At 44.4% G+C, this 16,434-nt stretch overlaps 1 protein-coding gene across 5 annotated transcripts in view; it reads left to right on the top strand.

Annotated features, from left to right (window-relative positions):
* Window positions 1–16,434, top strand: part of MAP4K3 (mitogen-activated protein kinase kinase kinase kinase 3) — a 960,603-nt gene that overhangs the window by 166,488 nt on the left and 777,681 nt on the right. For all 5 annotated transcript variants that reach the window (XM_069235044.1, XM_069235047.1, XM_069235048.1 and 2 more), the window contains exon 4: window positions 16,200–16,264. In XM_069235044.1, coding sequence (XP_069091145.1) covers window positions 16,200–16,264 — 65 coding nt within the window. The remainder of the gene's footprint in view (window positions 1–16,199; window positions 16,265–16,434) is intronic.

The following is a 16,434-nucleotide window of genomic DNA, read 5'->3' as shown; positions in this document are numbered from 1 at the left end:
AATGCTTCCCATTCGAATGGATCTAAACTTGCCTCCCATTTGCCAGATTGCTGCTCTCAGGCCCTTGTTGTTTTGGATCCGCCTATGGTCATTAGACTCTCTTATTCCCTATAGATGTGGGCTAGTTAACCTGATGGCCAACAAAACTAGCCCAAAAATCAAGTGGTGTGCGTACATAGAAGGGACTTTCACACTACTTGGCTTGGGGTCTTACTGGAAGGATCCGCTATCTATTCAAAAAAATGCAACACAGACACTAAAGGATGCATTTTGGCTCCATATGCATCTTTTACAACTGGCTGTTGCTTCACCATCTTCCATGACGGGCAGTTTCTTACAAATTAAATGCCATTATGAATCCGCGCAATACATGGACATAGTTCTTTCTCCACGTGCATTGTATATTAGATTTGGGATAGGCTCTCTCCCTTTGCGCATCTTAACACACAAATGGGCCAACACCAGCTGCACTTCGAAGATGTGCCCAATGGGTTGTGCCAGGGAAGAATCTATAACCCATGTTCTTTTACAATGTCCTGCATACCATAATGAGAGTTCGTTGGATCATTCCCTTGTGTAGGAAAATGGGTTTTAAGAGCTGTCCACTGGCCCTGAGAATTTTTTAATCCGGCCCATCCGCTCTAGTGGCTTGATGTCTGGCAAAATATTTAGATTCCATCTGGCATTGTAGATTGAACATACTTAAAAAAAAAATAGAGGTAAACTCAACTATAGACGTAGGGGGAGAGGCTGTTGATGACCCCATCCGTGAATTTTAATGTAGGCATCTAATACCTTTTACTGCTTAAAGTATTTTTTATTTCTAGATATTTTTGGCTAAGTCTGCATCCGATTCTTGATATTTATTATGCAACATTTTGCATTTACGTACGATCTTATAATTTCGCTTGAATTTTTAAAGGGAATTTTTTTTATGTTTAATATATATACTTTTATTGCCTAAAAGTATTTTTTATGCTTAGATATTTTTAAATAGAAATGTCCCTTTTTTGTGACATGTTCGGTTAGGCTTGTATTCGAATTCTGATGTCTAACATACCAAATCTTGCACTATTATATGATTTTATAATACGGCCTGAACTTCCAGAATGAAAATCCTTATGTTTAATATTTTTTTATGTAGCCCAACCTCGTATGTTTGAAACTTTTTGTACACAACTTGTTGCTTTGTAAAACTGTGAATTGTGGTGTGCTTTTATGGTATTTACTTTTACCGAAATAAAGCTAACGAACGAACGAATGAAAGTCGTCGTCACCGAAGTCTCATCGGCGTCATCGGGACTCCCGGCGTCGTCGAGATTCACGGCGCCGGTCGAGTAGGGAGAGGTCTCGGTCGAGGTCTCCATCAGCTCGACGTCGGAAGACTTGGGAAGTCAGTCCCACTGTTACTCCCCAGCCGACGACGCCATTACCATCTCCGGCTTCACCGACTTCACCTATGTCATCGGGCCATCCTCCTTCGGTGTTTGAGGTTCCGCATCCTCAGATGTTTTCTCCGTCCTTTCAGACGTCGAGGCCGGCGTCGGTGTCTCCTTCCAACCAGGCACCCCAGTACCCGGCTTTCCCGGCCCCTGGAGCTGACAGTACCGCATTCCTGAATACAATGTTTTCCATCTTCCAACAGATGGCTCCAGGTGGTGGACCGGCTGGTCCTTCGGGCCCTTTGGCCTTCAACATGGGTGCCCTGGCTCCACTTCGACCGGCACCCTTTATCCCCTTTCTCCCCCTGGGGAACGTGGGCTCGGCGCCGGTATCGGCTCCGCTGGCCTCGGCTCCTGAGGCTTCGACTCCTACGGCTTCGGCTCCTGCGGCTTCGATTTTTCAGCCAGTGACGCCGTCTAGACCACCTCCTACTCCGGCACAGTCTTCTCACCTTCCAGTTCCTCGTTCGGCGCCGAAGACAACTATGGCACCTGTAGACCCCGGCATCTGACGGATCCGACGATCAGCGTCATTCTTCGATGTCTGCTGATGCCATGTCGACGCCGAGGATAGAGAAGAGGCTACACTCGAGGAGGCTTGCTCTCCGCCTCCTTGAAGAACAGGAATACCAGAGGCAAGCCTTGGAGGAAGGGGAGATCGAGGATTCTCGTGAGGGTCTCCATGGACTTGACACTGCTAGTGCCCTAGATACCTCCCCCGAATGGGACTTGTCATCACCTGGGGAGTACACAGAGGAGGTGGCCACTTTTCATTCGGTTATCAGGAAGGCAGCTGGCTTCCTGGACCTCCCTTTGCCAGTGACTGAAGCCAAGCTGAATTTATTGACAGAAGTGTTGCACCCTGCCTCTACATCAGCAGAGCCGCTTTTGCCATTCAATGAAGCATTGCTTGACCCCATAATGGAAGTCTGGAAAAAGCCGGTGTCTTATTCAGCTGTCAATAGATCTGTGGCTAGGAGGTATCGGTTTGCACCGGCTGACCCAGATTTTCTTACCAGGCATCCAACACCTGAAAGCTTGGTGGTCCAGGCTTCCTGCTCGGCAAGGTCTGCTCCTGGGTCTTTTCCAGCTGTACCCTCGGATAGAGACTCCAAGAAGATGGACATGTCATTCAAAAAGGTGTTCCCGTCATGTAGCATGGCATTGAAGTCCACCAATGCATTTTAGGAAGATACATTTATGCCCTGATGGACGAGATTAAATCCACGCACACAGAGGTTCCTCAGGAATTGTTAAGCCTGGTATCTGACGCTCAGGCAGCTGCAACTCAGGTTATCCAATCTGGGTTGGATACAACTGACTCGGTTGCTAGGGCAATGGGCACTGCTGTAGTTACGAGGAGGCAGGCCTGGCTTCGTAACTCAAGATTTTCCTCTGATGTGCAGTCGACCCTACTGGACCTTCCTTTTGATGGTGACAAGCTCTTTGGTGCCAAGGTGGATTCAGCCTTAGAAAGGTTCAAAGAGAGCAGGGCCACGGCCAAGTCGCTGGGCTTGCAAGCCACTTCTTCTACTTCCTCCAGATTTTTTAGGAGGTTTCGAGGATTTGGTCGTGGTTCCTCCTCCTCTTCCTTTCGAGGGAAATTCCAGCAACCCACCTCTGCTCTCTCCTATAGATCTTTCAGAGGGAGGGGTAGGGTCCGTACCAGGGGAGCCACTCAGCAGCACTCTGCCTCTTCCTCTGGAGGGGTGCAGCAGGGGAAGCAGCCTTAGGCTTCCACCAATTCCCACTCACTCCGCTCCTGTAGGGGGGAGGTTACTGAATTTTCTCCACAAGTGGGAGGTCATAACATCAGACTCCTGAATTACCAGCATTGTGAGAAACGGCTATACCCTTCCCTTTCGGGAGTTTCCGCCCCCATCCCGCCCGCCCATCTTATTGTTCAGAAGAACACCTCCTTTTGTTAGGACAGGAGGTTCAAGTCCTCCTTTCAAAGGGCGCAGTGGAGTTGGTCCCAGAGCAGGAAAGGGGTCAAGGTTGTTACTCAAGGTACTTCCTGATTCCCAAGAAGGATGGTCGGTTGAGACCAATCCTGGACCTAAGGATCTTGAATTGGTTTCTCAAACAGGAAAAGTTCAAGATGCTGACCTTAGCTCAGGTGCTTTTGGCGCTGAACAATGGAGATTGGATGGTGTCTGTCAACTTGCAGGATGCTTACTTTCATATCCCGATACTCAAGTCGCACAGGAAGTATCTCCGGTTTGTGGTGGGGTCGCAGCACTATCAGTTTGCGGTCCTCCCGATTGGTCTTACTTCAGCACCTCGAGTCTTCACAAAGGTGATGTCGGTGGTTGCAGCGGAGCTCAGAAGGAAGGGGTTAGCAGTATTTCCTTATCTGGACGACTGGTTGATCAAAGCCAAGTCTCCGGAGCTCGTGTTGCATCACCTGCAGTCGACAACCCAGTTGTTGTTCGACCTGAGTTTTTCGGTGAACGTGCCCAAATCTCACCTAGAGACCTCTCAGCGCCTCCTGTTCATAGGGGCAGTACTGGATACAACATTGAATCGAGCCTTTCCTCTGCCTCAGCGGATTCAGGACATTCAGGTGTTGGTTCCAATGTTTAAAAGTGGAGCGGTCAATCCAGTCCTCAAGGTCCTGCGTCTGCTCGGTCTGTTTGCTTCCTGCATACTGTTGGTCACGTATGCTCGCTGGCACATGAGGGCTCTTCAGTGGTGTCTCCGAAGGCACTGGTCTCAACACAAAGGAGATCTCGAAGGCTTGGTGAGGATCTCCAGAGATGCTGCCACGGATTTGAAGTGGTGGATTGCGGACGGCAATCTTTCCCGAGGAAGGCCGTTCTCGCAAGCTCCACCAGTGGCCACAGTAATAACGGATGCTTCCACTCTAGGGTGGGGAGCTCATCTGGGGGACCTGGAAATCAAAGGTCTTTGGTCTCCAGTAGAACAGATGTTTCACATCAATCTGTTGGAGTTACGGGCTGTACGTCTGGCTCTCAAGGCCTTCCTCCCATCCCTTTGCGGTCAGTCGGTTCAGGTCCTGACGGACAATACTACCGCAATGTGGTATATAAACAAACAGGGAGGGGTAGGGTCGTACCTTCTCTGCAGAGAAGCTCTTCGGCTATGGTCCTGGGCAAAGGACCATCAGATTTGCTTGGTAGCAAATCATCTGGCCGGAGTCTTCAACGTACGTGCGGACAGTCTCAGTCGACATTTCTCGACCGATCACGAGTGGCGTCTCCATCCAGATCATGTCCGTCTAATCTTCCAGATGTGGGGGTTTCCTCAGATAGATCTGTTTGCCACCCGGGAGAACTCGCACTGCCCGTTATTCTGCAGCCTCCAGTATCCGGTACAAGGAGCATTGGGGGATGCGTTTCAGAGGACCTGGTGCGAGCAGTTGCTTTCCGCGTTTCCCCCCATACCCTTGATTCCTCGAGTATTGAGGAAAATACGCCAAGACGGGGCCCAAGTCATCTTAATAGCTCCGGATTGGCCAAGGAGGGTATGGTACACGGACCTTCTCCAACTCTCACTGTGCCCTCCGCTCCGTCTCCCTCTCAGGGCAGACCTCCTCTCGCAGTCGCAGGGGCAGGTTTTACACCCCCACCTCCAGAGCCTGCACCTTCATGCCTGGAGATTGAACGGGGCAACCTGAGTTCTTTCTCTCTCCCACCTGATGTAGTGGATGTTATCTTAGCGGCCAGGCGACACTCCACTAAATCTATCTACGCTAATAGGTGGTCTAAATTTGTGGTTTGGTGTGGAGAGAGGCAGATTGATCCCTTACGTGCTCATTTGTCGGATGTTTTATCTTTTGCATTGTCTCTAGCACAGAGGGGTTGTGCAGTGGCTATGGTTAAGGGATACTTGTCTGCTCTTTCAGCCTTTATTTGTCTTCCAGACCAGCCTTCTTTGTTTAAATCCTCTATAGTACTTAGGTTCTTGAAGGGCCTTATGAATAAATTCCCTCCTACTCCTTTCGTTATGCCTCAGTGGGATTTGAACTTGGTTCTAACTTTCCTTATGGGGTCCCCTTTGAGCCTATGCACTCTTGACCCATGAGATTATTAGTCCTAAAGACGGTCTTTCTGGTTGCAATTACTTCTGCAAGGAGCGTGAGTGAGTGAGTTGCAAGCTCTATCTGTAAAACCCCCTTATGCATCTTTTTATGGGGATAAGGTGGTGTTGAGGACCAAGGCTGCTTTCCTTCCGAAGGTTGTTTCACCCTTTCATATGTCCCAGACGATTACTCTTTCCACGTTTTATCCTCCGCCACATCCTTCAAAGGAAGAAGAGAGACTTCATCGCTTAGATCCAAGGAGGGCGCTAAGCTTTTATATAGACAGAACGAAGGATTTCAGGCTGGAGGATCAGCTCTTCATCAGGTACGTGGGACAGAGGAGAGGAAAGGCAGTCCACAAGAGAACACTCTCCAGATGGGTTGTTCTTTGCATTAAAATGTGTTACTCTTTAGCAAAGAAAGAACCCCCTGATGGTATAAGAGCTCATTCCACCAGAGCTAAATCGGCCTCTTCGGCTTTGGCTAGGGGTGTTCCTGTGGTTGACATCTGCAAGGCCGCAACTTGGTCGTCCCTTCACACTTTTGCGAAGCATTACTGTTTGGACTCTGAGGTCAGAAGGGACGGCCATTTTGCACGGTCGGTGCTGCAGGATTTCTTGGTTTGACCATTCAGGCACCCTCCACCGAGTGAGGTACTGCTTTGGGACTCTATTCATTTGGTGAGGAATCCACAGGTAGTTGTATCCATCAGAAGAACGAGTTACTTACCTTCGGTAATGACTTTTCTGGTGGATACATTAGCTACCTGTGGATTCCTCACGGTCCCACCTGCCTCCCCGTTGCCTGTCTGGTCTAGCCAAGTAATTCTTGAGTGGGCTCCTCTTGGTTTTGAGGACTTGTATATATTCTGTATATATATTCATATTGATATATATTGTTCATATATTTGTTTATTTGTTTAAAAAAAAAAAAAAAAGAAGGATTGAGTTATTAGAATGATGTAATTATTTGGAATGTCATTACATTTTGCAATTTGTTCTTTCATCTCAATGGCCTATTATTCTCAGGCACGTAAAAAATGTTGGTACTGACGTCGGCACGTCGGTACGTCGGTGAGGACCTCTTATTGCCTGTATGACGTCAGACGGCGTCGTGTGGGCAATTGTGACGTCCTCGTCAACGTGCAGAAGCTAGGAAGAAGATTTCCGTTGAATGCTGGCGCAATGGGAGTATTCATTAGGTGAGGAATCCACAGGTAGCTAATGTATCCACCAGAAAAGTCGTTACCGAAGGTAAGTAACTCGTTCTTCTGTCTCATACCAGGTACAATCTCAAGATTATTTCTAATTGTTACATCTCTTTTTTTTTTATGAACTCCCCACTACCATCTAGACTTTTTTTGTGATCGCTCAGGGAGGACAATGCTTTTCTCTGTGTCTCATCCACCTAATGTGGAATGCACACAGCCACTGGAGACTCTCTGAACTAGAACTTGTCTGTACCACGGAAGGAACACAGCAGCTAAGGTAGGGCTGTCCATGGGAAGGCTTAGTCAGAGAAAGAGCTGGGATAGAGGAACTTTTCCTGTACATGGTGGTGTTTGAGGTGAATCTACTCCCTACCATTCTGAAGAGACTGGAGATAAACGCAGCATCTCAGAAAATACGTTTGTTCTCCAATACCTGCTAGTATTCAGGAAAACCAAGCTAAATGTAATACTTGTAAACATAAATATCTACCAGCTGTCATATCATGAGCAGGCATATACCAAAAACACAAGAGATTTCTAGGGCGAAGAGGATTTCTTTATATTTACCCAAAATATTGGGTAGAGTTGGTGCGTGGAGTGCTGTTCTTGGGTACGGAACCTGCATGGTATTAGTAGGTCCACTGTTTATGCTCCCTTGAATATAGAATGAGGTGGTGTCGCTTTGCATGAAGTTATTCATATCCCCTAGGGGGCACGGTGGGGGGGACAGCATATCTATCGGAACATGTCCCTTGCGTGTCTCTACTGCGTTGTCTGCTCGTCTTCACCCCTCCCCGAAAGGACTCTAGTAGTGCATCCCATTGCATTGATATTGCCCTTTTACATAGCCCTCTATATTCTTCGCATCGGATTGCTGCGCTTTCAGCCGAGCCCCAGTGTACAATCTCTTCATTCCAATGGGCAGTTGGGGGAATCCGCAGTGATTGCCAATGTCGCGTCAATAGTCATTTTGCCAATTGCAAGGCTAAGTCTATAAACCGTGTGGTTACCTCAAAACCATGGGGATGGGGGATAAAATCCCAGAATACATTGGTCCAGTGTACACCAACGATCCATGCTGGTTAAGTTACATAATGTAGTTCCTATTTTTGACCAGTGCGTGGTAAGCGAAGGGCATGCCCACAGAATATGTACTAACAGGCCTCGAAAAAGCATAAAAATGTTACTAGACCTGCAGGTCGAGTAGCTTGAATAATCTACTCGACCTAACAGTAATGTACTTGACCCAGAAACGGGTCTCAAATTGTTTGATCCCAGGCAAATATTGTATTTTACAGTCACATTTTTCTGCATTGTCACATATAAGTGCACCTTCAAATATGTGAGTTCAGCACTTCTGCTGTAAAAAAAAAAAAAAAAAAAAAAATCTCTTTTGTTTGATTAAATACACGAAATGTTTGCTCCATTTAAAATGAATCTAGCCCACATATAGGGTACACATGATCCATGCATGGCTTGCCTCTTAGTTTACTAATAGCTGTGCCATCAAAGCAGGAGTGTTTCCCAGTTTATGTTTAGGCACTCACTTTTAATAAATATATTACTAAAGCATCATATGGTAGCACACTGCCATTTACAGACAATACATTTCCAAGAAATGTCCAAAAACCCTCCCACTAATTTGCAGCTTTACACATAAACTAAATAGTGTATTAACAATCTTTGAAAATTGGGTTTCAGAAAACATTTATCATTTGCAAAGTGTTCTGACTTTTTTTCATCCTATTAATATATTTTTTTCATTACACAGAAGTACAAAAAAGTGTCTTTCACTGCTACTGACATATATTTTTAAATGTTTGTAAAGTTGAATTAGCTATATAAATGTTGTGTGTTAGGAAAAACCTGATCCCAATGGCCTTTCATTTCAGTTAGGTCAGACAGTTCAGCTTACAAAATCCTGGAACTCTGCAGTCACAAGGAAAAGTATTTGCATTGGGAGAAGACAAACTGACTTTTGACCTCTGTCTCTGAACACAGAGCAAATGTGACAAGAATAAGATTTAAAGGCATCTTAATTGCTAATTCAGTTTCTGACTGAACAGAACACCTGTTCTTTGTCCACTCACCAGAAGGGGTGAGTAGGATCTAAAAATAGCTCGACCTCATAAAATAAAACTCGCCATAGTGAATGGTCGAGTAGATTTTTCGAGCCCTGTACTCGGTCAGCGTCCTATGTCTGGCACTGGGGCACTTGTGCGAAAAAAGTAGGGAACATCACCTTAAGCCTGTGCAGTCTTAAGTATGTGTGGTGGAGTATTGAAAATTGTATGAACTTGAGTCAGGAGTTTCGAGAAATCTTTTTGTGATGTTGCAGAAGAAAGCTCCATTCTTTATTTGCAAGCACTCTACCCAAGTCTGTTTCCTATTTGGTTTTGAGGGGTTCTAGTGTGGTCTTGAGGTGCGCCCGAAGTCCTCGGTACAACCAGCGGATTAGGTAGCTACTGTGCCCTATAGTATGGAGTGAATTACCGGCTCCATGCCCTCTAGAGCCCAGCTCTTTTGCACATAGCCTATTATACTGGCTTGAGTTAGGAATAACGTGTCCAGCAATCCGTGGGCCGTCACGAAATGTGTGTGGCATTAGTGTGCCTTCTTCAAACAAATCACCTAGAGACAGCTCTACCCTTTGCTCCCAGGGATGCAGCATAGTTGCCGTCAGGGTACCCATGGAGGTGGATAGATTGCGTAATGGCACATTTGGGGGGAAAAGGGTTTGGAGAGTTAGTGTTTCGCATAGTCATTTTCCAGTAAGTCAGCGCTGTGCGCAGCACAAGGCCAGGGCTGTTGGTGGGCATCGGGTACTCAGAACACAGTAACCGGTGCAACTGCCCACAGTGAAGCATCTTGGGGCTATAGCCGATTTCCTCTAGGTTGTGGCTGGCCAGCCAGTATGCAAGTCACTGCAGCTGCCCCACAATGCAATAAGCCTTGAAATCTGGGGCATTCATACTTCCCTCATCCATGGGTGGTTGTAACTTTTTGAGACTAACTGTACGGCATATGTTAGCCCAGATCAGGACTATCAGTAATGTATTCAGTATCTGGAAAATTCTGGCGGGACCACTAGTGACAGATTCGCAAAATAATATAATAGGCAGGGTAATACCACCATTTTGCCAATTCTATTTGGCCGGGGACCGAGAGAGGGAATGTGATCCAGAAATTCACCTGCGATCGGAGCGCTGTTATTGCTCATAATAGATTACCCTTGAGCGTGTCTACCTGTTAACGATAAATCTGGATGCCCAGATAACGAAATGAGGATGATGCTGCTTTAATATGAAAGGACCTAAGTGGACCGTTGGCTCTGTGTAGGTGTCATTAAAGGAAAACGCATAGGATTTATCTGCATTTATCTAAAGCCCAGAGAGGGTGCCAAATCTGGGCAACAACACCGCTGTGCCACTGTGGTCGGCTCGCAAGTCACCATAATACCATATCATATCATCTGCTTAGAGCGATATTGAATGAACTGATGGGCCCATCCTCATGCCCCAATCCAACGCTCTGCTGCACTGCGAACGTGCTGAGCCAGTGGCTCCACTGCCAGTATGAACAATAGTGGTGACAGTGGGCACCCCTGTCGGGTCCCTTGTGATATGGAGTAGGACAATTAGATATGCTGTCCTGTCTGTGCACGTGCAGTTGGTTTTGTATATAACAGTTGCACCAAGCGAATGTATTAGTCGGCACATCAAACCCGATGAGTACCGCTAGCATAAAATCCCAGCTCAGAGTGTCAAATGCTTTTCGAATGGCAACTGACAGGCAACCACATGTGGGTAGTGTTCTTTAGTAGCAATCATGAGGTAGAATAGTCTGCATATGTTTAGGGTGGTAATACACCATGTATGTATCAATTGTGGAAGGACTGAGAGGAAAATTATTCAGCTTGATTCTCTTGACTGGAAATTGCCAAATATTTCAAGCAGTTGGATTACTGAGGATTCCTTGTCCATATCCCTATGTTTTCCTCATCCTGGATTGTAGTGAAATTATAGTGTTCAATGGCATGTGTAGCTGTAGATACACATGCTTTGCATAAGTTTGCCATCTAGTGTTGGGCTTGGAGTGTTCCAAGTTGTTTTTCTTCGAAGAATATTTTTGAATCATGAGATCGAGTGATTCTTCTTCTCAGTGGTACTCTGCATGGGCATCAAGGCTTTTGTTAGATTGTTTTCTCTCCGCCGCTTTGGTATCTTCTGAACTTTATTCTACCTTTCTGTTTACGTCGGTATAGTTTTCAATCGCGTATTCTGTACTTTTGATAGTTGATCCGAATTCTATCGTCGGGGTCGATTTAACACCCTTAGGAGCGTCCATGCCCTTCTAGTCAAAGAATTTTAGGCTGATAGAACAAACTCCATTTCTGTTCTGTCCTCGTTGTCACTCTAAGTTTTCCTCCACCTATCAGCATTTGGTGTGTAATCTGTGCCTGCCTCCGGAACACAGAAGAAACCTGCGACGCCTGCAGATCTTTTAGATCAAAGAAGACTCTCCGGGAGCGAAGAGCGCGTTGATTAGAGATGGCGTCTTAGTCAACAGACAACACACCCAACATCTTCAGAAAAGAGCATGCGCAGGAAGAAATACGACAACGCACAGCCTTCTCCATTAGAGACTGACTCGGATGGAGACTTTGATTTTGACAGCCAGTCCATACCACCGGCGCAGTACATGAGTACATCAACCGCATCACACCAAACAAAGACAATTAGAAAGACTCCTGAATTGGTCATTGGTCCTCTACTGCCCTTGGGCCATGGTCGAAGCTGAAAAATACATTCTAACGACCAACCTTCGAGTTTGGCACCAAAAATGCAGAAGACCAAAATGCATTTGTCACTGACCAAGCAAACAGCTACATCTGTTTCGGTATTGAGCCGAAAATCTGACATTTCCACCTCTGAGCCAACAAAATTAACACCAATTTCAGAGCTGACATTTTAGGTTCTGGTCAACATTCGGTGTCAAAACCTTCTGACCCCAACACAGACCTCAGTAAACATTCTACAGTTACTGAGGAGTCAACTCACATAGAACCTATACTGGAAGTCATGGACGCTAAACAGCGCAAACTTCACATGCAAAAGGGAACAGGAAGGATCATAGGCTCTCCTCCTGCGACAATTAAGAGAAAACTTAAATTCCAAGCCTCCACCTAAAAAAGTCTCTTGGGAAAGGAGACGCAAAAGGCTACAGATAACCTTCACCCCCACATTCTCCTTTCCTTCCTTCTACTCCATCACCCTCGCCTATATATTCTACACAGTTCTCTCCACAAACATCACCTCATAGGGTCGACTTAAGTGATTAGAAATTAGACGCAGTGGGCTAAAGAGTGGCTACCCAGGCTGCGAACCACTGGAAAATTGCAAATTCTCCAGCACTCCTCACAGGTATGATAAAGCCCACTGGGACTAAATGGAAGAGCTATTAAAATACTGTCCACAGGAACATCAGAAAAGAGGGCAAAACATAGCAGAGAGACGGACTGTTTCGAACAATGCAATTAGATGTTGATGCAGCTGATATAGCGGCAAGGGGGTCAACACTAGCACAGTAATCAGGAGACATGCATAATTGAGATGTTCAGGTTTTAAACCTGAGATACAGCAAGCTGAATTAAACATGCCCTTCAATAAGGAGCATTATATTTTGACCAGAGCTGGATACTTCCATAGAAAAGCTTAAAGACTCAGAAACAGCTGTAGTCGGTGCACTATATACCACATCCACTAGAGGCACTTTTATTAGGCCCCAATTTAGAGGTGGTGTCAAACCATCAAACACAGAGCCATCCACTTCAACAAAAACAGGGGTCACACTTCTACAACAGAGGTTCATTTAGAGGTTCATACAGAGGCTAAAACAATAAAGGAACGGGTAAAACATCTGCCTCCAGATGTTCCTCCAGCTCAACATAACAGTGACTTTTTACAGATCCCCACAACGAATACATCTCCTGTGGGACGAAGACTGGTACATTTTTATCCACAATGGTACATAATTATCACAGATCAGTGGGTTCTATCAGTTATCCAACATGGCTATTGTCTAGAACTCATTTCCACTCCACCAAACATTCCTCCTCATTACCACAAACTCTCTCATGACCATCTCACTGTTAAAAGAGGGAGTACAGTCCCTTCTTCTCAAAGTGCCTATAGCACCAGTACCTACATCCCAACATGGGTCAGGAGTATATTCAGTTTACTACCTAGTACCCAAAAAGAATGGTTCATTGAGAAAAATTTAAGATCTCCCGTCCTCAATCTCTACATACCCTCAGCATTTCCATATGGTCACTCTGCAAGATGTTATTCCTCTATTACAGCAAGGGGATTACATGACAGCATTGGATCTCAACAATGCTTATTTCCATATTCCCATACATCCGGCACACCACAAATATCTAAGATTTGTCATTGTAGGAAAGCACTACCATTTCAAGGTATTACCTTAGGGGGGTAACAACAGCTCCAAGGGTATTTACAAAATGCAGCATTTCTCAGAAGACAACACATATATGTCCATATCTAGACGATTGGCTCATAAAGGCCAATACCATTCAAATTGGCCAGCAACACACTCAGTACACTGTAAATCCTCTACACGATTTGGGGTTCACTATAAATTACCTCATATCCCATCTTCAACCATCACAAATACAGCCTTATCTGGGAGCAATTCTGAACACTCAGTCAGCATTAGCATATCCAAACCCAATAAGGGTTCAGGCTTTTCAAAATCTCATCTCTCAATTACAAAAGAATCATACTTACACAGTGAAGCTAGTGATGCAACTGTTAGGGATGATGGCTTCCTTATAGACATAGTTTCCCATGCAAAACTACACATGCGTCCACTGGAACAGTGCCTTTCTCAACAGTGCTCGCAGTTGCAGGGTCATCTTCAGGATGTAGTGTTGTTGGACTGCCCGACTCATCGCTGTCTGCAATGGTGGAATCCCACCAACCTTTCAAAAAGGGCGGCCCTTTCAAGGCCCTGTACCTCAGATCACCCTCACAACAGATGCATCACAGACAGGTTGGGGAGCTCACCTCAACCATCTCACCATACAAGGGAAATGGAATCCTATTCAACAGACTTATCACATCAGTTATTTGGAATTGCTAGCAGTCTTCCTAGCACTCAAAGCATTACTTACACAAATCTCACACAAGGTAGTGTTAGTACGCACTGACAATATGACAGTGTATTATCTGCAAAAACGGGGGGGGGGGGCACACTTATCTCATTTGTCCCTTCTAGCTCAGACAATTTGGAAGTGGGTGATTCACAAGAATGGACAATCAGTTAGCAGACCTATTAAGCAGGATGCAGCAACAAGTCCACAAATGGGAAATTCACCCACAAGTACTTCAAAAATACTTTTAGGTATGGGGAACTCCAGAGATAGATCTCTTCACCACCTCTGAAAACTCAAAATGCCAAAACTTTGGTCCAGATACCCATACCCTCAGTCCGAGGGCAATGCTCTATGGATGAATTGGTCAGGGATATTTGCGTACACTTTTCCACGTCTCCCGCTCATACCATTCCTAATACAGATATTGAAACAAACATCTCTCACAATGATTCTTATAACTCTTACCAAGTCAGCATTGGTATACAACGCTGTTGGATCTGTCTGTGGTTCCACATTACAAACTTCCAAACAGATCAGACCTTTTGACTCAAAACAGAGGTCAAATCAGACATCCAAACCCCAAAACACTCAATCTTGGGATATGGCTCCTGAAGTCAGAGAGTTTGGCTACTTACAACTTCTCTCTGAATGTATGGAAGTTCTAAAAGAAGCATGCAAACCTACAACTAGACAGTGTTATGCTGCTAAATGGAACCATTTTGTATATTGTCAACCTAAAAATATTGATCCACTTAAGGCCTCACTACAAGACATTGTCTGTTATTTGCTACATTTACAAAAAGCAAATCTCGCAAATGTTTTTATTAGGCTTAATTTAGCAGCCATAGCTGCTTACCTCCAAAGCAGACAATGTGTTTCTTTATTTTGAATTCCTGTAATCAAGGAATTTATGGAAGGCCTTAAGAGGGTTATTCCACCCAGAGTTCATCCAGCTCCTACATGGAACCTTAATATTGTACCTACCAGACTTGTGGGTCCACCATTTGAACCATGCACTCCTGTGCTTTCCAGTTCCTTTAATGGAAGGTTGTTTTTTTACTCTAGCTTGCTCAGTGATTGCTCTGAGGACCCATGTAATGTTGGGTTAAGTGCACAATTAAACAGCCGTTTCCATATAAAGCATCCATCCCTGTACTATGTACCTTAATTTGTTATAGCTGGGAAACTACCTTTTTAAACTTTTTCTTTATAGATGTTTGTTTTGAGACACTTTTTGATGTTTTCCCCTTGATCCTGGAACCCCAATCTAAACTACTATTATCATTCAGAGGACTGATAAAGGGAAACGTTTATGTGCCTCAAACGTCATTCTTGCATGCACATTTTCTAAAACAAATATATATGTATGCGGTGTAATATACTATATGAACCTTTTGATGAAGTGACAGAAATAAGGAAAGAGAATACTCTAAAGTATTTTCAGTGGCATGGCCTAGATACATTGATCCCTATGCAGTGTCTTAAAAAATCTTTGGCTTTTGGTTTGCGTTTTATATAAACTTATTGATAATCTTACTGAATGCGCTTTCTCTTTGTATAGAAATTAATCCTTTCATGTGTAACTTGTGCGTAATAAATACAAATTCAAATAATTGTGTATATTCTTTTAATTAAAAGGGCATGAGGAAGTGATCCTCTGTGATGGATCATCTGTGGCATATTTGCTTTCTGTGTCACTCTTGGTTTGGAAAGGCATTATATCCACATTACCATGTCCACTTTTGTCATGTAGCACTACGTATGCCATCTGATAAAGTGATCTGCCAGAAGTTATTATTTAAGATGTCATCCAATGTTTTAGAAATTAGTGTGCAGTTAATATCACCCATTCATAATTGATGAGGAGTGGGCATACTATCAAAAATACCATTAAGCAACAAAATGCAAGCCTATGCAAGGTCATGTAGCGGAATAGGGCAGCTATAAGATCCCTAAATAAAACATGTACCTGAGAGGGGTATATGTGTGGAGCAGGCTTTCACCTGCAAATAGATCAGCATTTATTACATTGTTCACATTTGCCATCTAGATCCTGTAAGCCATACAAAATAAAATGTATCTAGTCTCGCTATGCAGAACTATTCAGACTGTATTAAATCAAAGGTTTTGTCTGTTACATATGATAGTGAAGCCTATACTTTCTTGTGGTCTAATTTTGATCTCAAGATATTTGTTATTCCAAAGAACTTGAAACATCATTATGTCAAATAGTGATTACTATGTGTAAATGTGTATTTTCGTTGCATACACAATGCTAAGGTGTTTTGCAAGACATTTAACTAATTTTTTCTCTTATTTTTTTAGGCGAGATAAACTCTGGATCTGTATGGAGTTTTGTGGTGGTGGTTCTTTGCAGGACATTTACCATGGTAAGTTAGACTGTTCTTTTAGATGCATTCACTTACTTTTAATGTTCAGGACAGATTTTGAGTGACAATGTTATCTGTATTTCATCATATGCAGATTCAGATATTCTTGCCTTCATATTGAAATTGAATAGCTCTCACTTCCATCTAAGATCTATGCTGCAAAAATGTTT

The sequence above is a fragment of the Pleurodeles waltl genome, chromosome 5 (assembly GCF_031143425.1).
Source record: "Pleurodeles waltl isolate 20211129_DDA chromosome 5, aPleWal1.hap1.20221129, whole genome shotgun sequence".
NCBI lineage: Eukaryota > Metazoa > Chordata > Amphibia > Caudata > Salamandridae > Pleurodeles > Pleurodeles waltl.
Note: the sequence above shows the minus strand (reverse complement) of the source record. Positions and strands in the feature narration are given on the sequence as shown.